Here is a 25,984-nt window from a genome sequence, read left to right on the forward strand (position 1 = left end):
TAGTAGGAAATCTCCTTACATCCATCTATTTTAGACACATAAGTTAGAAAAAAATCATTCCTGTAGCTTGAAGGACACAGTGGGTTAATGTATTAAGAGCCTGCTTACCCTGACAAGCAGGGCTCTTTTCTCCTATCTCAAACTTCTCAAGGAATGCCTATAGAGAGGTTACTTTCAAAGTAGGGAAGATAAGACTCAGGAGCAGCATAAATGGGCCCACTGGTACCATGTCTCTTCTTTCCTATTTCAAGTGTGAACACAAGCCTGTCATGACACAGCACCCAAATCCATAGCAACTATGAAACAAATGCTAGTTAAGTATACTTGCAGTGTTCGCAAAGGGCATTTCAAGTCTGTGGCTGTACGTCATAAATTATACAGAAGAGTTTTATGAATTGCTCTGATACATACACCTAATAAAAGAGTACCTGGAAAATGAGGTATAATTTCACCATCTAACTTGTATGCAACTCCAACTTTGATTTCCGTAAACATGTCCAAAATATCCAATTTGGTAAGTGCCAACCTAATTTTGGAAGAAAAGATGTCAACAACTTGATGAAGGAGTAAAGGAGAATTCATACAAAGCTAATTTTTCAAAATTTTTTATTAATAAAAAATTTTGAAAAATTAAAAAAAAAAAATTACAAAGCTAAAAGTTCCAAAGCAATTCTGAAAACTGGTTAGAATGATATTTTAAAGCACACCACACATAAAACACTACAGGGCAATATACGGATATATTTTCCTCTAAACAATGACTTAACTGATCTACTAGTGAGTCACTTTTCTAATAACTGTAACAGATTTTCACTGATCCACATCCTTTCACTTAGTTTCTCAGGATCAACTAATACATATCCAGAGAGGGCTGCCTGGAGTAAAGGATGCATTCTGTGGCTGACACAGCAAAACTGACTATTCCACGTGAATGACAAGATACATGTATGATACATACACATATGCGATCAATCCTCATTTCTTCACTCTCCTTTAACACTACCCTTCTGGTCAGAAATTATCAAAGGAGAGTGAGGATCTCTTCATAACACATCAAAATCTCCCAATAAATTGGCTGGAAAACAGTTTTCTAGGAAAATCTATAGAAATTAGATAAAACACTAGGTCTGAGATTCTTGTCCACAGATTATTACAAACATGAGTACATCTTTACATTTATTATGTGTATGCATCAATATTAATAGCAACTTTTGCTGAGCATTTTTAGTGTACCAGGCAGCATGCTATATACTCTCATCTAGATTTCAAAATACCCCTTTGATGTAGATAGTACTATTATTTAGATTTTAAAGATGATGAAAAAGGCACAGAAAGATTAACTTACCCAAAGTCACACAGCATCATGTATGGATCTGATACTTGAATCCAGAAAGTTAGATGTCAATCAAACCTACCCACTAACTCAGCTACGTTGCCGCCCCTCTGATATACATACTCTATGCTGCTCCATCTATCTACCTACTCACCTTTCTTCCTGCCTGTCTTACTTCCCTCTAAACTTACATGCATGTAAGAGTATCAAGATTTTCTCTCCCAAACCTTGGATGTCTAGGGAGAAAAACTAGGGTCTCTCTCCTTATGCACCCCTCCCCTGTATTTTGGTCCACTTCTGAACTGCAATTTCATTTGGAGTCTAAAGAGTGAAATTTTTGTATTAGTGCACGACCTCAAGTTTGCACTCCACAAAATTTAACTTGTAGTCATGAACTGTCATTTATGAAGTGTTTCTAAGAATACTCACGCAGTAAATCCATTAATCATATGAGCATATTTGAGCAAAACAAGGTCCAACCAGCCACATCTTCTTTTCCTTCCTGTTGTTACACCAAACTCTCTACCCCTTGTTTGTAATAATTCTCCAATTTCCTAAAGAACAGAAAATAAAACTTTAGGATTAGAATACCAATACTCTAAATCTAGTAGATCATATAACACGTTATAGATCATATAACAAGGCATAAAGTTTCTTAAGATAAATATCTTTCAGAAAAAATAACTAAGTTGGACGGTATAATTTCACAGAGTTAGATTTTATGTGAAGGAGGCATTATTTGAAATACATCTACTTTTGACTTTTTTAACCACTATTTTAAGACCAATATTTTTTTACATTATACAGGTAACTTCTAAAAATTTAGATTAACATATATAAATATTGCATATTAAAAACTAAGCTGCTAATAAATATTTACTAAAATAGATAAATTTGGCCAATTTGTTCTAAGAACTGTAATTTGATGATTTTCCTGAAAACCATAAGGCAAAGTCCCATCTAGTAGTTGCTACCACAATGTCCTTTCGAAGAAAATTAAGGGTGAAAACAATGCTCAAAGTTCTAAGGTACAGCCATTCCCTGTTCTGTTCTGTTCTGTTCAGTCGCTCAGTCGTGTCCGACTCTTTGCGACCTCGTGGACTGTAGCCTACCAGGCTTCTCCGTCCATGGGATTCTCCAGGCAAGAATACTGGAGTGGGTTACCATTTCCTTCTCCAGGGGATCTTCCCGACCCAGGGATCGAACCCGGGTCTCCTGCATTGGAGGCAGACGCTTTAACCTCTGAGTCACCAGGGAAGCCCATTCCCTACAACCTAATTTTCCCATCTATCATCTATCTATTCCTTAATTTACACCTTTCTGATTAAAGCCATCATTTCATTATCACACATAGTTGGATGCAATTACAAGTAAAATACTGCCTTGTCAGGTTTGGATTTCAGTCTTGTTTATCTGTGTGGCCTGGGGCAGTTACTTCAGTTCTCCAGGCCTCAGTTTCCCCATATGAAGAATGGGGATGCTAACAGTATCCAGCTCCCAGAGTTGTTGTGAGGATACAAAGAGCTTCTAAGTTTACAGCAATTAAACAGTGGCTGGCCTGAGGTCACCACCAAGTAAAGAGTGGGCTATGATTAGACAATGTCTGGAGATCACTTCCCTCAACCTTGACTCCTAATAAGCTCTTGGTGAAAGATATCTGTTATTTTAAAATTCTCCTTCCTCTACTATCTTAATCCCCTTAGTAACTCACCTTCACTTGTCTGCAATTACAGTTACCTTTAAGTGCCCACTAATCTCTCCCCTTTTATTGCCAATCTGTTGGGACTAACAATAAAGGTATATGTAATTTTCTTTAAAGTTGCACTGATTATCTTGCAAATTAAGTGAAATGCATAAAACACAATAATTAAGAAAAAAGCATGATTTTTCATTTTCAAACTTTTGAATCAGATTTACTGAGAAACAGGCTTACATTGTCTTGTTCTGTAGGAAAGGCACCAATACCAACTCTAGTTGTATAAGCTTTCACAACTCCATACACTTCTCCAACGTTTTGAGGGGGCATACCCAAGCCAGTACACACACCTCCAACTGTACAGTTCGAAGAGGTCACAAAAGGATAAGTTCCTAAAAACAGAAACAAACAGTAAAATATACACAAGTGATAGACGTTATTTTTTAAAATTCTGCATTTGAGTATATTCTAGGTATTTGACAGACTTATGGAACCACCCTTTCAAAGCCTCGATGTTTTATTCCTGATTCTTTTTGTCTGCAGAGATAAAAACATAGGTGGTTAAGCTATCGCTGCAGTGCTATACTACAGACGCTCCTTGAGTAGATGCAATTACTCGGTTCCGTCCAGGAGGTACTCACCTAATTTAATGCCAAAACTCTGGTGTTATCCTACTACGTAGATTTATATTTTATACTTTTCTGTTAATTTAAACCAGAGTAAATTTATTTTACTCCCTTGATACGGATACCCCAGCAGCCTGGAGTGACAAGAGTACACTAAGAATTCTGTGGTATTCCACATTTTATGACCTTTTGGTCTCTCTTCAGGGAATAAACCCCAGAAATGACAAGAGTAAGCAAAGGTGTACTTCCTACCCCTCCAACCCTGACCCCAAGATCTTCTTCATTCTTGAACTATCCCCTATGCTAATTAGACACTGCTTTCTTTCCAGATTGGATAGGCATATTATGGTATCAAGAATATGTAACTACTGTACAGAAATACACTTTAATTGGCTTACTTGGAGTCAAAAGTCAATGAAATGTTAGTAACAGCTGAGAACAATCATTCTTATACTGAGAGATAATGTTTAACTTGAAAGGCCAACAAAGGCAGTAGTTTGAAGATGATAAGCATCAGATTTTTAAACTCAGAATCTCACATCCAGGGAGTTAATTAAACAGACTTCCATGGATCTTAGGATGTGCATGCTTAGTAACAATATATATTATTAGCTCTCGATAGTTTTTAAAAGGTTGAATTATAGGTTCTTTCACCTAATCATCTTTCAGTTCCAAGGAAATACAGTCTGGAATTGCTGTAAACCAAACAACAACAAAAATCCCTTGACCCAAAGAGTGATTTCATTTTTCTAATGAACTGCAAAACACAAACTATTCCTTTTTTAAAGAAAGGGTTAGGATAAGATGACAAACTTTTATCATTCCTGAATATACAAGCAAAAAGCCTTATTCTAAAATCTTTTAATGCTAACATTAATTATGCATATCTTAAGCAATTCAGGACTCAGTTATGCTTCCCATAAGTGTGTGTCTCACTTACCAAAATCAATATCTAGCAGTGCTGCATTTGCACCTTCTACCAAGATTTTCTTTGGTGGTCCATGGAGAGCTTCATACAGGAAATAAACTCCATCTTTCACCATTGGTTTGATCCTTTCCATATAACCCTATATACAAAGACAAAATCCAAGTTCGATGTATACTAATAAATTTACAATGTAAACTATCTGAGTAAAAATTACCCAACTTTTGACAGTGAAAACTGACAACTGGAAAGGAGAAAGGGATTGGTGACAATGCTCACCCTATTGCAACATTTGGACTGGCTTTGGTCTCTCATGCTGATTCTCCAGAACCAGAAAAGAGACACTATTTGGAGAAAAGTAGAGATACAATGAAATTCAAAGGTTCTACTTCAACCTCACTTCAAATGATGATAACAATCTTCTGAACAGCCCAGTACTCATACTTCATAAACCAGCTTTTAGGAAAATAAAAAGAACTGAATATTGTGCTTTTATATTTTGCAGGTAATAAAAAAGCAGCACTTAGAGTCCATATAACCATAAGTGCCTCAAAGTCTTTCTCAAAATGTTGTGAGGGCCACCAGTGACATTGTCAAGCAAGCAAGTATCAATAATTGATTACTAATATTCTTTTCCCACTGTATTCCATTACAGTAAAATACCTTAGCAGTATTACTAGTAATATCAAATACTAACTCACATAAACATAAAACTTTCTCAAAATATGTTTAAAGTATTAATAATACTGCTTAATTCTAGAAATTCAATTAAAAATATAAACAAGAGTTCCCCCAAGGCCTATAGTATTACTGCAATAAAATCTAGTTTCAACCATGTTTAAATGTTTAGCCAGACCAGTATGGAAATTCCAAGATCCACTCATGAACTCATTGAGTATGTTATACCTATTGATGGACATATAACCTCCCTCTGGCTCTTAGTCCCCAGTCTCATGCTTCTTCCTGTTTTAGTCTTTTTTTTTTTTTAATGCCTGAAATGACTGTACCATTCATCATGTTCCTTAAAGTCCTGGTTCAACATACAGCAGTCCCCCCACATATCCTAGGGGAATATGTTCCAAGACCCTCAGGGGATGCCTGAAACCACAGACAACACCAAACTCCACATACACTGTGTTTTCTACTATCCATACATAACTATGATAATATTTAATTTATAAATGAGGCACAGCAAGAGATCAACAATAAACAATAATTAAATAGAACACTTATGACAATATACTGTAATAAAAATTATGTAACACACTGATACTTTTGCAACAGCAAAACTAGCACAAATTTCTTTTTCCTTCTTTATAATCTGATGGATAGAAGACTTATTCTTACTGTAGACCTTAGCAACCACAGCATATTTTTCTCTTTCCTTATTAAAGTCAAGAACTTTCACTGTATGATTTCTCTTCGGTGTATCCAAATTGCCAGCATCACTGCTCTTGTACCTTGGGGCCATTAGTAAGTTAAAAGGGTCACTTGAATATAAGCACTGTGCTATCAGGACACTCAATCTGGCAAGTGAAATGGCTAGTAAGTGACTAATGGGCAGTTTGCACTGGACAAAGGAATGATAGATGTCTTCGGCAGGATGGAGTAGGACAGCAAGAGGTTTCATCACACTACTCAAATTTAAAACTTAAGAGTTGTTTCACAGTTGACCATAGGAAACTGAAACCACAAAAAGCAAAACCAAGGATAAGGGGGGAATACTGTTCATTACCTATTAAAAATCTTCTTACCTAACTCTGGTCATTATTATTCATCTACCTCACATTCATATGGAATATGTATAAAATAGAATTGAAAAGATACACCTGTATATTAGCATGTAAATATTTTCAAGTTGCTACTAATAAATTTAAAATATTTGTTCATGACAGAAAGAAAACAAAGTGGCAGTCTATTCTAAGCAACAATCAATATACTGAAATCCAAATACCTAACATTCACAATGTCCCTTGAAGGTCACTTTTTCAAAAGAAATTCAGTGAGTACGTAGACCTAAGGTCTGCTTCAATTCTAAAATGACATACAAGGTATGTAAATTCCTATTCAGTTCTGGAACTGATGTCATACTTATTCACAGGAAAGAAAGAGTAATAGTGAGACACAAAGGAAGCAGCTCGAAACTCCAAAGATTTTGGAGGAATGGAAGGGTGGAGAGGATAGGCAACTTGATTACTGAATAACTTAGGCACCAACTGTGGTCCTAATCGTTGGTCAATCATTTTCTATGTCTCTAAAGAGTACAATGCTTTAGAGCTGTCCCTTTAACTGAACCTTTGGGGTATCAGTCCTAAATGTGCTGGTTAGCTTTAAAAGTTATCATCTCTCACTTGTCCCTTAGTTGATTTATCCTCCAAATGCTTATGAGTGATTTTTATATAATATAAAGTTAGTCCTTTTATTCTGCTCAAAATTTTGAGTAGCTAACTTTCCTATTACTGCATATAAGAGCAACACAAGACTTATGATTTGGTTCCTACTTGTCTAACTTTTTGTGATCTCATTCACTATAGCCTGTCAGGCTCCTTTTCAAGTACTTTATTTCTTGTCCCTGGTCCCCACTGGATGTTTTGTTAAAGCCACATCATGTAAAGTTACTCAAACATGCCACATCCTTTTAGGCCTGTATGCTTTTAGTCTTAAAAATACAAATTCACTTTACCAGTTCTTACCTAAAATACTTTACACATATATGTGTGGCACTTATTAACCACATGTTCTTCAATCTCGTATTTTCAGTTCCTAATACAAAGACTGAATGAATGAAAGATCTAGATGCTATTTTGGCAAACAAGTTTTAACAAGGACATTATAAATGTCAGAAAGCATTACCTTGAGTTTTTGTAATTCACCTTCAATGTCTATTTCCAAAGTAGGATATATAGATTTGTACTGGTTAGCCAGAACTTTGAACCTGAGGAAAAAAGAGATAAATCAAGACCTTATCTCTGTTTAAAAATATTCTGAATAATTTCATTCTATTCAAATGATTTCTGGAGTTAAGTGGTCTTAATAACAATCCCCAAAATGAAGTTACACTCTGAGAAACAGAATCTAATTAAGGTCAGTCATATGAATAAATGATACACTCAAAATATTTTTTACTGATAGGAATATCAACAATATAATTAAGGTGATGTGTGTGAGGGGCAGGAGGAGCAGGGAATGACTCAAATCTGTAACCACAAGACTTAAATATGAATTAATTATATTATACTCTGTGAAAGATAAAAAGGAATGGTCTAAAATGATGTTTTCAGGAGAGTCGGCGACAGACATTAGCAACTTGTCTCCAATATTCTCACTGGAGGTGCTCTAACAATGCAGACAGACAAACTGCTGACTGAAAATGGATACAGCAAGTGATCTTTGATGCTGTTATTAGATGCAACCAACTAACTCATCACTGAGTCACCATATAGTTTACTGATAATTATTAGGTTTCCCATGGAGATTTTTCTACAGTGATTAAATGTCAAGGTGGCATTCCTATTTTTCAAGCTGAGCTTGACACATGTTAGTTCACAAGTACCTGATAACCTAATTATTTCTAGGTGAAAGGACACAACAGTGTCTTAAAACTTGAAAATCTGAGGATCAAGACCCTAGGATATGGAGACCACACCATAGCACTGCCACATCCCCCTGGAAACATGTCTATTTCTCAGTAAAGCATTCTAAATTCCAATCCTGTAATATAATTTTGGCTTTGTCTTTCTGGGAGTACTCATATGATATCGACATCATGTTATTTTCATGAAGTTAATCTCAAATTAAGGACCAATTCAAATGTAATAAAAAATAACTTTAGTATTTCAAAAGAAACGAAAAAGCCAACCACCACGAATCAACTAGAATATAGATTTTTATCAATTTGAATATTGAGTTTTAAAAATTCTAAAAATCCATTTGCTCTTTCCATTTTGAAATACAAGATAGTTACCTCTCTGAGAAGCCATCAAAGTCAGAAACAAGATCACACATCCTGAGTCCACTCCGAGCAGCTTTGGAAGAATAAACTGGGCCAATGCCCTTTTTTGTGGTACCCAAACTTAAAAATAGATCAAAACAAGCTCTGAGTTAGAAAAGAAAGATCCAGTTCTTAATGATCAGCTGACCACAAAGAATTAAGTTACTATGAGTGTTTTCTGTTTATGCTATTTCCTTTACGTTTATTTTCATGATCTTACTGATTTTCTCTGAAATCTAAACAGGATAGTCTAATAGTTATTTTTCTTAAACTTCTGGCCTAGAATTGAAACAAAAAAAGACTAGATATGCTTAAAATTGCACACACCCACCCACAAAAACCCACAAAAAACAGAACATACTTTTTTCCTGCTTGTTCTTGTCTCTGTTGTTCCTGGATACCATCAGCTGCTTGATGAAAGTCAAATACTGAGGGAGGAAAAACAAAATCAGTTGTCACTGAATCAAAAGTAATGTAGGAAAGCAAAATGTATTTTGTTTTAAATTACTTAAGTTACAAATCCCTTCAGCCTAGCTTCTTTATGACAAATACAATCCTAAGTGGTATATTATTATGAAAATATGCCTGATCATTCATTCCTATTTATTGAAATCTATCCTATTTTTACAAATGACTCCTTAAGACAGTAATTTTGGAATACCCTACCCTACAATTCTATAAAACTCATTTTACTAAGATATTCTCTGCAAGTTTTGGACTCTAGAAATTTGGGGGTTATGTTGATCATCTCCCTCTTCTCTTCCTCATAAGCTAATAGTGGAGATACTATTAAAAAAATCAAATCCCAAAGAAATCAGGAGAGAAGAAAAAAGACAAAGAACAAATAGAAAACAAAGAGTAAATATAAATTCAACCATACCACTAATTAACTATACTAAAAGTAAATAGTTTAAACACTCCAATTAAAAGGAACATAATCACAATGAATAAAAAGCAAGGTCCCAATGTACTTGTTGACAATAAACGAGCCATAAAGATATAAAGAGGTTAATAATATGTGCAAATAAATGCTTTGTATTTTAATATGGTTTATTTTCAAAAAGTAGTAGCAAAGCCTATTGAAATACAGCTTATTCATTTAATTAGCTAATTCTTCAGAAATAGGTAATCTTAACCTAGTCCTTATCAGAAACAGAAGGAAAAAATTAATATTTCATGTACTTGAACTCAATTGTTACAATTCACGCTACTTAGTTTTCAATAAAATTAAAGATCAAATCATCTATTAAATGCTTTCATATGTTTCTGATAAAAAAGACAGTTATATATAAATGCACTACATCCCCCTTACCAATATGAGCTCTGTCAGATATGATAAGCCTTTTCTCCCAGCCTTCCAGACCTAGAAAGAAGGGAAGAATAGACATGCTTAACTGAACATTTGTATAATAATTTTTAAATTTTAATTTCCTTAGAAATACAATGTTTAAAGTGTTTTTCACTGAAGTAATCATTTTAGTATCTTTTCTTCTGCATAGGAACTATGTTTAACAAGAATTTTCTCATCTGTCATTATATAAACTCATTCACAAATTCTATCTTTCTAAATGTTTTGCTCTAAGTTGTTCCAAACTCAAGCCAGCCATAGCCACATAAAATACTTTTAAGCATCCAAAAACACAAATGGTACAAAATATCATTTTGTCAGCAGTGGGGGGTGAGGAGCAGAGCATGGGGAGAATTTTGAGAAAAGGGAGTTAACTTTGGGAATGATGCCCTTTCCCAAGACAATTACAAAAAATGTGATTAAACAAAATAATAAAATGTTCTCACTAATTCTTCCAAAGTACTATCTATTACTGCACTTATCACACTGAATTATAAGAAGATCCATGTATCTTCCCATCTAAATGTGAATGCCTCAGAGTAGGGGTCATGAGTTTTCATAGCACGGGGTCTGGCATCCAATAAATGTTCAAAGAAAATGACTGTTGATTGAATAAATAAATGAATTTAGATATTTTTCTTTAAAGACAGAACCTTAGGTTATACGTATTCTAAGGATTAGCCACCCAGCCCAGGTTATATGTATTCTAAGGATAAGCCACCAAATACTAATTTTCAAAATTAGTATTTGAATAGTAAAAAATTAATTACTTTTGATAATATGCCAAGATTTGTTTTAAAAATATTCCTTATAAAGAAGATATTAAGCCCCCCCAAAGTTGTTGACATGTAAACACATATGTATTTGAAAGTTAGCTTAGGCAATATTATAAAGTAAACATTACAAAGAAATTCAGTCAGGCGGATTCAGCTGGGTTAGGCAGGGCAGAAGGAAAGACAGTAGGGCAAAACTGTAAAGGAGGGTGCAGAACAGTGGAGAGCAGCATGGGAACCTCAACCCAACCAACCAAAGACAGCAGACACACAAACAGGCACAATTTCAGGGAAGGCTAGAGACAGAAGCAAGACAGGATCCTTCTAAGTCAGATTTAGTTGTCAGGAACACTTAAGGATGGATGGACTGCTACTTTTATGCATGAAAGATAAACTTTAAAAATTTATTAGGACTTAGTACATTGAATATGAGTTAAGGGGAAACTACACTAAAGATTTTTCTCAATTATATTTTATTTGTATTGTCACAGTCCCCTCAAACCCTAGAAAGGCAGCCAAATTGAACATAAACAGACTTCCAAAACTCCAGAAAAGATGAGAGAAGGCAAGAAATCAAGTCTTTTTTTAAGGTGGAAGTGGAGGGTGGGATCCAAATAACCCTCTTTTGTCCTGGGTTGTAGTAACCAAGGGACTTCTAGATCCTCTAGGAAATTAGGCTAATGGTGTACAAAATGGGCTACAGTGGCTTCCTAAAACTGCCTTAAGCTAATTTTGGTTTGTGCAGAAGAGGATGCTAGCAAGCACAAGTGACAAAATGAGCCTGAGAACTTCCTAGAGTCGTGTCACCAACATACAGTAATTCTAGCTACCTAAAGATAAGGTTTGCAGATAACCAATGTGTAAAAAATCAGGACTTACACAATGAACTTGCTATGCTTGTCTTTTGTTTAGAACACTGATTATAATAAATAAAATTTAATAAAAATTTATTAAAATAAATAAAAATTATGTCCTACAATAACCTGCAATTTTAAAGTAGAAGATAAAAATGTGAAGTTTTTTCTGGAATGAGAGTCCCTTTAAAACTTTACCCCCTACAAAAAAAACCAAATAACTGGTTACCAGAGAAAGCAGACTCATTCTTTCATACCTTTTCCTTTTTGAACATTTTTTTCTGCTTCCTCAAACAATCCAGGTAGATGAATCACCACACCATTTCCTTAAAAAAAAAAAAAAAAAAACACATACACACAAATAAACAAATCCCAACTTTAAACATCTATATTTGTAATACATAATGATATTTAAACAAAGACATTTACAATAACCCTTATCTAGAATAGCAGAAGAGTGACACACTTTGATTAGTGAAACATTCTAATTTATCAGGGAGTTACCACAGAAATGATGCCAAGTCTTAAACAGTAGTAAATGTAAATACACAATAGAATATAATACACATAATATGAAACACTTAAAACTACCCTCGATAAACTTTGAAATTTCTTTGAAATGAAGTGAAACTGTTATTTTGAAAGGAACCAGTTATATAGTTTTAGGCAAACTGAACCAGATCACAGTCTTTCAGCTTGGGGATTCAAACCAATTAGTGGCCATAAAATCAATTTACTGGGTTGTGATTAGCATTTTTAAAAACAAAAGACTAGAAGAGAAAATGTCAGATTTCATCTTATGTTTCAAGCATTCAGAATCCATCCATGAAACACAGACTTCTCGCTTTTCTTACTATGCTTCATAGTGCTTGGAAACCTGATTTGATGATCCAACACTTTGCTACACAGTTAAGAATGCCAATAAGAAATAAATGCAAAGTAATCATTCCAAAAAGTATTAGGGCTAAAAGATCTAAAAGATGTGTTAAACAGTCAAAGTCAGGTATATTCCAGGAGGTACCACTGTCAGGATTAATAAGCAATCAATAAATCATTTGATTAGAGATTAAATAAGTTTAATGAAAAATAAACACTATTATCAACTGGGGGAAGAAAATCCCTAAGTTCAGTTTACATACTTACCAATGAATGCAGTAACATTCGGGTTAATTATTCCACTGGGTAAAAGGTGAAAATCATACTCCACAGAATCTACAACAACTGTATGGCCAGCATTATTTCCTCCCTGAAATACAAGATTAGGAAAACTAAACCTAACAATGAATATGACAAGCAATATAACTCCTTCCAAAGTGAATTAAAGATCTCCTACTAAAATGACAATGTTACTTGAGGCAACCCAAGTATTTGTCACGAATACTTATTCTCTAGAGGCTTACAACAGTTTGGTCATCCTCTCTCCTTTCCCTACTTGAGTGATTATTCCTAATAGGATCTAGAAATTGGAGAACTCAGATTTCTGGAAGATACATCCCATCTTAAAAAGAAAGAAAAATATGAACAAAGTACAGGGAACTTAGCATGTTATTCTGTTTCTGGCACTATGTGGAACATGTAGCAATCTACTTAATTATCCATGACACTGACCTTTAAAATAGAAAAAGTAATCTATCCTAACTTGGTAGAAATATTCATATAATTCTCATTGTCCTAAAAGTGTGACAAGCAACTCTGTGAACTAAAATTATTATTCTTATATGGATTTATCAACTATGATATCACCCAAGTAATTCCCTCAACTATTAGTTATCCTGAAGACTAATTTTAAAATTTTAAAATCAGTCTTGTGAGCTTGATTAGTGACCAATTTCTTGAATCTGCTTGTCTCTGGCTAAAGTAATACACTGGAAATTCTAAAGCTGAGCATCATAGTACAAATCCATGGTGAAATTTCTACTCTATGAAACAAAATATGAAACTGAATTATAAAAATCAGGTACAAATGAGACAGTATTAACTGACCAGACAATTTTTCTAATTTCTAAGTTTAAAAAGCATGAGGAAAAGACACAAATCAGTTTGATTATGTTTAAATATCTACAGAACACTAACAATAATTTAAAAATAAACAACAAACTAGGACTATATCTGAACAAACAAAAAGTTTAACAACATCTTTGCAGGACACGACTAGTTTAACTTGATCACAAGTTACCAAAATTACGTACTTTTACCGTCATCATGAATTCACAAAAATGCTAGAAAAATAGGTTCTGCAAAAAAAAATCTTCAACAAAGCAAATATTTATTTACAGTGTTTTGCACTGTACAAAGAATTCCTTGCTTAAAGACTAGTTATGTCACGTATGTTTAAAAGAAAAAAAAGACTTGGCAGTGGTAGCCTGTAGTCTACCAGATAACAGGTAGGTGACAAGACACAGGAAGACAGAAGCAGAGATTTAAGCAATACCTCCTTTACTTGACACCATAAAAGGAACAGGTGAATATATTTTTTTACTATTTACTTATTTGTAGGCAACATCTGCATATGGATACAAAAGGCACAGCAGGATGCACAGTAAAAAGTGAAGTCTTTCTCATACTCTGCACTTCCCTGCTACAAGGCTGCTGTTACCACCAGCTTTGCGTCCTTCCCCAAGTAATTCTGCATATACAAACACATATTTGCATATTCCACCTATGCAAATAGGAGCAAAGATATATACCTGGGCAAATTGCTTTTCTACTTAACAAATATTAAAGCTCATTCTATAACCTTGCAAAGAGAAAACCTCATCCTTTCAACAGCAACACTGCATTCTTTTTAATAAGGACACATAAATTTATTAAACTGGTCCCAGAAAGGCATTTGGGTTGTTTCCAACCTTTTGTTTTTATTAACAATGTTCAATCTACTTCCTGGTACATACTTTATTATTATTTTACCCTTGGCAAGTTTATCACCAACTCTGACAGAATCCTAAAACATGTATTACATAAACCAAAGAATATACTGAAAAAAAAAAAAAAACATATTGATCTTAGTCATTCTTAAAAAACCCATAGGACAATTCTTACTTGGTTTTTATGGCTTTTCTTTCATTCCCTCCCTCATACAAATATTAGCCTTTTTATCACAACTTTTTGTGATTTAGGAAACTTCCCCCAAGTTACAGGAAAAAATATTTTCAGAGTATGAAAAATCATTAAAATTTCTTCAAATCTTAGGAAAATGTTAATTTGTTACTATAACTATTTACTCTAAATTGTTATAAAACACTAAATTTAGTGAATTCATATTAAACTGTTGTAAAGTACTGGTGACTTTGAAACAAACAATAAAGTGTTATTATTTAAGCAGAACCAGTTTTCTTTTTAATTCATCATTTGCTTAATATAAAACAAACTATCTACTTTGTAATTTTGATGTGAACTTTTAAAATAAGTCTCTTTACACATTTTTTTTAACACAGCTGTTTTTAAAGATATACTAATATAGTAATTTGGAGAAATAATTTTTAACTCAGTTGTTCTTGTGTATAACAAAGCCTACTACTCTCAGATAATATCTTAGTAAGACAGGACATAATGATGGAAAGATAGTGGCTGATATATTTGAGACAGGTCATTGTGATTGGTGATAAATGACTTTAGGGCGATATATTGGTTTAATTCTTTGAGTTCTCCAAGTTTACACACAGGTGGTGGTTCAGGCTGGAAAAGTTCAGCTGCAAAAGGCTTGAAATCACACTTTCGTGAACAGCTTGCTCATTCAAACGTTAACCAAGATTGTTCAATAACCAATGCCTTGTTAAGGATTACTATATGATTTAAATTCCACTTAAATTGTTTGACTGAGTAGGAAAATATGGTTAAATATATTCAAGAATAACCCTAAATTATCCTGCTGAGGAGTTAAGGGAGAAAATGCATGTATTAGCTAGTTATGTTTGGTCACTAGTGCCCTGCGAGGGTTGGGGTATAAAAGCTTCTAATCTTGAAACACTTGCTGTGCAGAAGAGTCCTGAGGTGAACTGAGACAGAGCTACTCATAAGGCATTTTTTGACAAATCTATATATGATAAAACTTTTAGTATAGGGTCATTTCACAAAAAGCCTCAGATGAAGCTTCAAATTTCAAATGCCTATTTGGATGCCAACCTAAAATATGTATAAATTTTGTGTGCAATGTGCTTAGTCGCTCAGTTGTGTCCGACTCTTTGTGACCCCATGGACTGTAGCTCCTCTGTCCATGTGGATTCTCCAGGCAAGAATACTGGAGTGGACTGCCATGCCCTCCTCCAGGGGATCTTCCCAATCCAGGTATCGAACCCAGGTCTCCCACATTGCAGGTAGATTCTTTACCACCTGAGCCACCAGGGAAGCCCATAAATTGTGTGGAATATACAAAATTCTTCTTGGGAGCTGAGGAAATTGTTCTGAAACACAGGTCCAAGGAGGGGTCACATGTTAGCAGCAGACAGCAAAACAAAGAGGTTTCAATAGAACTACCATTGCCAGTCTCACCCAACCACCAACACCCATGACCACATTACCAGGGTAGATACAGTCCTCCTGTATCCACAGGAGATTGGTGCCAGGACCCCCACAGACACCAAAATCCACAAGTGTTTAAATCCCTTGTATAGTGCAACATTTGCATATAACTTATGCAAACCCTCAGGGATACTTTAAATCATCTCCAGATTACTTATAATATCCAATACAACATAAATGCTATGTAAATAGTTGCCAGCATAGCAAATTCAAGTTTTGCTTTTTGGAACTTTCTGGATTTTTCTTTTTTTTCAATTTATTTTTGATTGACAGTTGGTTGAATCCTTGGATACAGAACCCATGGATATGGAGGGCCAACTGTATTCTGAACTGCATACTCCCACATTTGCGATGGAACAGCTTCTCAGATGGACAACTCTCTGTAGTAAGTAGCTAGATAAGTAGCAAGAACATACATGTTTAATTATGTTTAATGTTTCTCCTAACTAGCGCTGGGAAGGCCAGATAAATGATGGAAGATAAATATATCTTTCGTTCTACTTTTAACAGATGCCTCAAAGCAAATTTGGAAAAGTATCCCTCCAGATACAACATTAACCACATATTTATATTAATAGCTATATGTAACTACCTCTTGTTGCTTTGCTAAATTCCCGTAACACTTATGATCCCACTCACTCATGCAGCATTTAACAAATACTTCTAAATATCACAGCTGTATATTTTATACTACTTAACTAAAAAAACAGAATATGTTCAATTGTTATAGAAACAAGGAGCTGTGGAACAGTAATTAATGCTGTTTTGCAGATCAACCGTATCAATCGAGAAAATACTTCTTAATGAATCTCAGATGTCTTCACTTTTGAACATTTTTAATTTTGAAATATACCATCTAAAACCCCATTAAACAAATGAGTGGGGCTTAAAAGTGGCTGCATATTGTGTGGCAAGTCTCTTTGAGGAAAAACATAAGTTTATAATGCCTTATATATTTTTCTTACATTAAATAACAAGAACAAATGTAAAATTCAGCAGGGATATAAGATGAGGAATATAAACTCTTTAAATATAAGGGCTCAATTTTGGAGAAGGAAATGGCAACCCACTCCAATGTTCTTGCCTGCAGAATCCCAGGGATGGGGGAGCCTGGTGGGCTGCTGTTTGTGGGGTCACACAGAGTCGGACACGACTGAAGCAACTTAGCAGCAGCAGCAGTACTTCTTTGCTTCCCCCCCAGTGACCAATAAAGTCCTAGACACTATTAGTACTTATTTGATATGGACTAATTAATGAGATGGTTAGATAGCATTACCGATTCAATGGAATTGAAATTGAGCAAACCCTGGAAGACAGTGGAGGACAGGGAAGCCTGGTGTGCTTTAGGGTCAGAAACAGTTGGACAAGAGTTAGTAACTGAACAACAACAACAATGATAATTTTAGAAAAGTAAAACTCTACAATTCTTTGAAAATAAAGTCATTCTAACACCTCTTCAAAACAAAAGGAAATTAACAATATTTAAGTGAAGAATATGTAAAAGGAAAAAATCCAGTCATCCAATCAGCACTCAGCACAATCACAAAAACATCCTCGAATTTGGTGTTTATTTTACTGATTTTCTTTGACTCTTACATTAAGATTGTATGTAAATATTAAACAAGCTTCTTAATGACCAAAAAAAACCCCAAAACTGTACCTCACTGAAATAATCTATGATGGAGGTAGGGGAGAGCAGAACTAAAATTCTATGTTCTCCAAGATGAAGAGCAAAGTTTCCTGTATACACTTTTAGGGTTTAAAAACCAATACAGCTAAGTCTCATTATTTTAATTATAGTTAAAATAATAAAAACCTATTTAACACCAAACATTTTCCCTCCAGAAAAGCATGAAAGGTCTTCAATATATTAGAAAACAACTTACAAATGAGAATAACCCTGAACTGTTTCCTCATTTCTTATCTTCCCATATGAAATGAACTGAAGGGCAGTTATACTTCAGTACATTGAGTCCCTCTGCCTCCCCTCCCCCTTACCATTTACTTTGTAAATGGTAGTGTGTAATCATCCCCTCTGGCCACAGTAATTGACCCAGACAAGGAAACCTGATCCAGGCCTGAGCCAATCATGCTTCTCTCAGGAATTTGATTGTGAGCGATGCCTATCACCTAAGACAGCATCCTAAAGAGAAAAACGGCCAGTTCTGCCTGCTGAGATCCAAGGAGCTGCCTAAGGCCAGGCCACTCCAAGGTTTAGCCATCTAGGTCTTCCTTTAAACATAGCCCCATTTTGCTTAAGACAGTCCCTTTTCCATTGTTTGTAAAGAATCCAAATTATTTACAAAACAAAGTCACTGCAAGATGGTATGTATACAGCCCATTCTCTAAATTCACATCCTGCACTAGTAACAACTGGTATAAGATGATTAACTTATATACACCTGAAACTAATACTGTATATCAACTATACTTCAATTAAAAACTAACTTCTAAATTTTAATATCTATGCCGTCAAGAATAAACCTCTAAAACATGGTACTGGAGGACACAGGGATAATATATCATTATTTAGTTGTTTTGTAACTGTTCTCTTAAATATCATAAAAGGCATTATAAACATGATTTTCCTCAAAGAGACTTGCCAAACAATATGAAGCCACTTTGGGGCTCCACTGGTTGGTTTGTTTCTTGAGGTCTTAGGTTGTATATTTCAAAATAAAAATATTTAGCTCTTTTATACTGTTTTCATGTATACTTTTCCCCCCAATTTGACTTTAAACTTAAGAAAGTCAGAAGACAAGTGTTTTTAATTTTCTTTCCATAGTTCCTCAGAACCAGAGGCTATCAAGCCTAGAATAAGTTTGGATCAGGAAATGTTATATGTAAGTTTCTAAGGTCCAGGAGAGGAAAGGAAAGGAAAAGAAAAAAAAATTTCTTGTAAGATTGGAATGAAATGACACTAGTCTGCACAAGTTAACTCCTGAGTGTTGACTTAGTTTGCTACTAGGTCTTCCTCTTTCCAAAATCACTCCAACTGAGTCTCTGCTGTGAGAGGAGATGGACACAGTCAATGTCATAAACCTGAAACAATGGTGTCTCTTTTCTATCTAATAGCAACAGTGTTAAGGGCTAACAATTTCATGCACACAGCCCAGAGGCATTACTCAGGCCACTTGGTTTGGCCTCCAAAATAGTCTGTGTCTTCTCTTTGTCCTTGTTCCTCTGAATACATGAATACTATACTGTAATCACAGAGCTCAAAATGAACATCAATGCAAAAAAGGTCAGAATAAACACTATGGATTACAGCAGAGAGTAGCAATGCCTCAGACCCATGCCTTTGAACTATTCTAGCAACCAAAAAAGGGTTCCCACTTCATATCTAGTCTTCAACCTCCTTAGAAGCCTAGTCTTGCTTTGAGTTGGTCCCGATTACCTGTGCTGTTTTTCTCGGTAAAGACTGTTCCGGCCTGGGTCCCGTTGTTGATTTCACTATTTGCCAAAACTAAAACACAGCAATCTGCAGCAATAAAGGTATTATAAACAAGGATGGCTGTTCTTTTATAAAAACACTCAATTAACTGCAATTAGCTTGTGATTCCAAAGTAGAACAGGTTTAAATTACCAGCAGTAAGCTGATCAAATTAAACTATTCAACAGTAACCAGACACGCTAGATAGGAAAACATATACAGGGTATCTGAATTTCTATTTAGCAAAGACATCCAAGTGCACTGCTCAGCTATCTCTTAAAGGCTTAAGATATCTGCCTTACCTTACAGTATTACGTTTACCTTCCAGTTTCATACACAGATAAGTGTCACATGGATGACAAAAATCTCAGGTACCTTGTATTCTGTACCTTAAATTACATTATAAAACAACTCACAAGGAAAATGGAAAGAGGAATAGACTTGGAGGATCTCAGGTTCCTGATTAAGAAGCTCCAGATTCCAGGTGCGTGTGCGTGCTCTAACACACACACTTAACAAGGGTCAGAGATAACCACAGTCATAGACAGGAGGATCAGACGTGCAACCACAACAGGCATAAACCAATGTAATGCAGCTCTTTACACAGGCCAGATAAAAACTCCCCTGATCATTAAAACATTTACGGAGATGTTTTCTTAAAACACACTGACACTGAACTGTAGATTTCAAGTCAAAAAAATCTTCTCTCGTAAATAAAACCCTTCCTTTAATCGGGTTTTAAAACATAATACAGACAAAAGTCCCATTTTAAAAAATGCCATGGGACCTCCTATTTTTTAGAGAGGAATTTTATTACATTGAATTAAATATAATTAAACGTTGGTTCAATGTAAACGTAAAGAACCATTCCATCTTGGAGCCAGAGTAGCCATGGGAACTGTCCTCTATTAACTGTCCCTTTTTTTTTTTTTTTAATTGAAGCATACAACAAACTGTGGGAAATTCTTAAAGAGATGAGACTACCAGACCACCTTACCTGCCACCAGAGAAACCTGTATGCAAGTCAAGAAGCAATGGTTAGAACTGGACATGGAACAATGGACTGGTTCAAAAATGGAAAAGGAGTACATCAAGGCTGTATATTTAACTTCTGTGCAGAGTACATCACGCGAAATGCTGGGCTGGATGAAGCACAAGCTGGAATCTTCAACCCTGAATATTCACTGGAAGGACTGATGCTGAAGCTAATGCTCCAATACTTTGGCCACCTGAGGCTAAGAGCTGACTCATTGGAAAAGACCCTGATACTGGGAAAGATTGAGGGCGCGAGGAGTATGGGGTGACAGAGGATGAGATGGTTGGATGGCATCATCGGCTCAATGGACATGAGTTTGAGCAAACTCCTGGAGATGGTGAAGGACAGGGAAGCCTGGCGTGCTGCAGTTCAGGGATAACAAAGAGTTGGACACGACTTAGCAACAACACAAAGTTGATTTACAATGTTGTGTTAGTTTCAGGTAGACAGTGAAGTGGTTCGTTATACACACATATATACCTTTTTTTTTAGATTCTTTTCCCTTATTCAGTTCAGTTCAGTCACTCAGTCATGTCCGACTCTCTGTGACCCCATGAATCACAGCACGCCAGGCCTCCCTGTCCATCACCAACTCCCAGAGTTCACTCAAACTCATGGCCATCGAGCCGGTGATGCCATCCAGCCATCTCATTCTCTGTCGTCCCTGTCTCCTCCCATAGGTTATTACAAAACATTGCGTTCCCTGTGCTATACACACTTTATTGTTCTTTTCAAAAGGTTTCCCCAGACAATACTGAATACCTCAACGTCCCTTTTTCCACTGATAAAAAAGATTCTAACATCACCAATCTTCACTTACTGTTTGTTATGTAGCTAATCCACATTAATCTCTGGTGTCAACACTGACTTAGTCCCCAAAACATACGCAGACTTTTATCCAATTACTGTTAAGTAAGCTATTAAGTATATTATCAATTTACAAGTTCACTCTAGATTTGTTCTAGGCAACAATTTTTCCTAAATATACTTAAAACTACCAAACTAATCCACCCTTTCTCACCAAAATTAAAGAAACAGAATAATATTGGTCAGATTACTGAAGATAATTTCATATAATTAAAAAATTTATGCCTCAAAAATAAAATTAAACCATACTATCTATACTAATACAGTAAGCTTAAATAGTGAACAACTTGGGACATCCTCATTGACCAAACTTTGAGATCTACTGTCCTCAGCAAAGAATAGAAACACATGGCAGTCAACTGAAATTTGTTGAGGAAATGAACAAAAATTATACAATTATCAGTTATCTATTTTCTCATAGATACAGGAGATAAAACTTTAAAGGAGTGAAGCCTTTGAACAAAACAGTACAACATAAAAAAATACTAGCTAAAAATACTATGTAACAAATGTTAATCCAAGGAACACTGGGGATTCCACATTAAGCTCACATCAATAGTCAATTAAATTGCCCAGGAATATATTAAAAATAATAAGGCTTCCCCAGTGGCTCAGCAGCAAAGAATTCACCTGCAATGCAGGAGACACAGGAGATGTGGGTTAAATCCCTGGGTGGGGAAGATCCTGTGGAGGAGGGCATTGCAACCCACTCCAGTATCCTTGCCTGGAGAATCCCATGAACAGAGGAGCCTTGTGGGCTACTGCTCACAGGGTCACAGTCAGACACGACTAAAGCGACTGAGCACGGATTAAAATAATACGGGAAAGGGCTAAACTACGGAATTCAAAGAAATTTCTAAGGGTGATCCAGGTCACCCAATATATATTTGTTGAGTATTTACTTCGTCTCTGCCTCACATGGACTCCCTAGTGGCTCAGATGGTAAAGAATCTGCCTGAATGCAGGAGACCCGGGTTGGAAAGGATCCCCTGGAACAGGGCATGGCAACTCACTCCAGTATTCTTGCCTGGAGAATCCCATGGAGAGAGGAGCCTAGCGGGCTACAGTCCATGACGTCGCAAAGAGTCGACACAACTGAGCGACTAAGCACACACTGCCTCATGCAGTACTGGGTGCTAAGGAAGAAAACAAAAAGGGAATGAGTCCTCTTTCTGAGAAACCTACATTCTAATAGTACTAAATCACTTCAGTTGTGTCCGACTCTGCATTGGCAGGTGGGTTCTTACCACTAGCGCCACCTGGAAAACATTCTATTAGGGAAAGCACAATAATTTAAGAAAGTAAGATTTAACCAAGTACACCACACAGTGGTAATCACTTATGTACGATCTTGATAAATACTATATACAGAAAACAATCCTGATATGAGACAAAGAAACAGCAATTGTTATAAAACAGGAAGAACGGCTTACCTTAAATGCTAATTCTCCACCAGCTTCAAAATTATGGAAGGTGGTTTAGAAGATAACTTTAGCTGTATAAGGTTAAGGCATTAAAAAAAACACTGAAGTTGTTTTCTTTTAAATTATCTCTCAACCTTTCTGAGTATTTCAAGGAGAAAGTCTCAGTTGCTGCTGGTATGTCTTTTGCATTTCTTTATCACTTGCTAATAGCTGGTTTCAGACCCTTCAGCAGATACCCACATCTAGCTACATTTTTTTCATTGTGCTTAGTTTTATGGCCAACTTTACACACAGCATGTGACAGGACATACTTTCCCTTTATAATTAATTTTACTTAGTATTTCCTCTTTATATTAACATTAAAACCCTGGGGAAAACCACAAAGAAAGGAAACACTGTTCTATGTTCTAGCTACCCCGATCACAGGCAACTAACCTCATGCCTGTCATAGCCAAGACTACCAAGCTTTACTTTCACCAGAACAATAAACAAGCCCATGCTTAAGGCCTGATATAAAGTACAATAGTCAAAATCTCTGTAGTTTCTATTTGACGAAATAAAGAAAATAAAGACTAATTTACTTTGAGGGAATTGGGGTGGAAGGACAGTAATAGACCTTCTAATAAAACTATTTTTGTGTTGCCAGGAAGAGACCTTCCTATTCTCATATTTTAACCTTATGAAAAACCCACACTAACACCCTTCTCCATCCCCACCCTGGCAATACTTTTCTAAGTAACAGTTATCCACTAGACTGTAAACTCCCTGTGAGCACAAGCCCTGCCTTTGTCAGCTAAAGCTCTGGGGCTAAGTGGTTCCCTATAGATATTTATTATGCGATTATTGGATGAATGAACTATGCCAGAAATTGGTCCTATGTTTAATTCTTCTCTTTTTCTTACAAGACCTATTAAGTCATCCTTCCATGCAAGTCCTTATTTAAGGATCTAAAGTATAAGTATCTAACAAGTTATAACTTCCTATAAATCCCAAATCTAAAATGATGATGAAAATGCCACAAGCTTTGCACCTATTCTTTCCAAAAAGACATTTTATATTTAAAATAGTTAAATGCAATGTCAGCTTTTCTTTTAAAAAACTGTATTTTTATTGGGAGAAATTCCTTATTTTATGATTCCATTAGAGACATATTATGTGTATACCACTTCTGGAGAAACACTATAAAATTTGAGTTTATGGCATGGATATGACAAAATATACTTATTAAAGTCTAAAAAGTGCATATTATTTTCAGTAATACACAAAACTTAAACAATCAAACAGAGCAATTCAAGTCCAAAATGTCCTTTCAAAAAGTTGACTTTTCCCAGCTCTCTATACATCTTAAGAATTTCAACAGTCCATAACTATCAGTTTTAAATGTCAGGAGAACTTCACTAAGAGATGTCACTTTACTGGGACTGACCAAATTATATAGTTACCAAAGTGAATCAAGATAAATTTAAGATATTCTTAAATTTATTCATTATTTATCAATCAGCATTAACAAGACATAAGAATCCTTTGGGTTCTTAAAACACTAGAAGAATATAAATTTTTAAAATTATATAAGGAAGGTAGTAAGTCAAAATTTTACAGGTGAGTCAATTCTGCCTAACAACTCTGCTCATGTTTCTCCTCTATCTTCAGCTAACATTTTAAAGCCAAACTTGGCTCCTTCTCAATCACTTCTCTCCAGACTTTCCAAGGGCATCAGATCAGATCAGCCCATGACCTCCTTCAAGACTACTTTTTACAGTAACATGGTAATACCCTCTCCAACCAATAAGCGAGTTCTACTTCTTTTCAAAGTGATTATTAAAATTGAGGATCTTTTAGAATAAACGCAAAATGGTTACATCCCCCAAAACTTCTTACAACCTATATTTATTCTGTTATTTATGTTAGCTATTTCTGTATAGAAGAATTTGACTGCAATGTAGGAGACCTGGGTTCGATTCTTGGGTTGGGAAGATCCCCTGGAGAAGGAAATGGCAACCCACTGGAGTATTCTTGCCTGGAGAACCTTATGGACAAAGGAGCCTAGTGGGCTACAGTCCACGGGTTCGCAACAGTCGGACAGGACTTAGCAACTAAACCACAACCATTTCTGTATAAGGAAGATATCAGAAATGACAGTGAGTAGATAAAGGGGTCTCAACCTCTCCTCCCGCCCAGAAAGAGTTAGGTATTCCCATACTTTGCCACAGCACAGCAATATAGGATCTTAAGAGAAAAGGAAGGTGATGGTCAGTCCTCTGGAGCAGCTCCTACAGCAGTGTGAGGCAACACCTTTAGGAGTGTCATGAAGTAACCTATGTGCATAGCCAGAGAGGTGGAAAAATAAAAGACTGGAAGAGAAGTGGTAGTGGTGTTAGTGGTAATACTAAGAAGCAATTGGTGCAACAGCTTTCTTAACCCAGAAACAGGCAGGATGGATTTCCTCATGCAAAAAACAAGATTTTCACATTTAACTTTTGATGTACCTATGATTACTTTTTTCTGCCTGCCAAAATGGTATTCAATTTTAGGTAGAACACTTCTAATCAAGCAGGCCTACGAACTTGTTAGAATGCACACAGCATTATTATATTATGCCATGTACACAGTTCGTGAAGAAGAAACATTCTTGCAACCTAAACAGCAGTTAACTTAACACATTACATTACCATTCGTTCTGAAAGGGCTTACTGCTCAACTATTTCGAATTTCGAAATTCGTACAGTTACCTATGAGCCTCTAGAAAGGCCTAGGCTCTTCGCTGCTTCAAAGCAAAGGACAAATAGGAAGAAAGCTTACACTGAAAACCACGTGTCTCCCGGTAGGAAGTATATTACCATTCCATTTCCCGAAAGTTCACTCTAGGTGTGAGCGTTAACAATGTAAATATTTCTAAATACTAGACTTGACACTTGTGTTCTTTCACTTGCCTCACTCGTAAAAGAGCTGGGATTTCTACCTTTAGGACCAACAAGTAAAATTAACCTTCCTTAGTATACCGGGTAAAAAACGGGGCCATTACACGGGCCATTACAAACCGCCCTAAAGCCCAGAGGTGGGTTCTCCTGTAAACAAAGTGGACCCGAAGAGGCAAAGCTCGGCAAGCTCCGGCCTGCAGGTGGGGGAGTGGCCAGTCTCGATTTCTGGGCGTTTCGGCCCA

The 25,984-nt window shown here is 35.7% G+C and overlaps 1 protein-coding gene across 1 annotated transcript in view; it reads right to left on the minus strand.

Moving 5' to 3' along the window:
- Window positions 1–25,984, minus strand: part of ADSS2 (adenylosuccinate synthase 2) — a 32,104-nt gene that overhangs the window by 5,386 nt on the left and 734 nt on the right. Inside the window, exons 2-11 of the mRNA XM_055419726.2 lie at window positions 12,690–12,792; window positions 11,804–11,872; window positions 9,884–9,934; window positions 8,933–8,999; window positions 8,545–8,652; window positions 7,434–7,515; window positions 4,596–4,722; window positions 3,267–3,421; window positions 1,763–1,887; window positions 429–526 (exon numbers count right to left, since the gene is read on the minus strand). Of these exons, the coding sequence (XP_055275701.1) occupies window positions 429–526; window positions 1,763–1,887; window positions 3,267–3,421; window positions 4,596–4,722; window positions 7,434–7,515; window positions 8,545–8,652; window positions 8,933–8,999; window positions 9,884–9,934; window positions 11,804–11,872; window positions 12,690–12,792 (985 nt within the window). The remainder of the gene's footprint in view (window positions 1–428; window positions 527–1,762; window positions 1,888–3,266; window positions 3,422–4,595; window positions 4,723–7,433; window positions 7,516–8,544; window positions 8,653–8,932; window positions 9,000–9,883; window positions 9,935–11,803; window positions 11,873–12,689; window positions 12,793–25,984) is intronic.

This window comes from Moschus berezovskii, chromosome 17 (genome assembly GCF_049115385.1).
Source record: "Moschus berezovskii isolate FMDL1 chromosome 17, NW_MosBer_1.0, whole genome shotgun sequence".
Lineage (NCBI taxonomy): Eukaryota > Metazoa > Chordata > Mammalia > Artiodactyla > Moschidae > Moschus > Moschus berezovskii.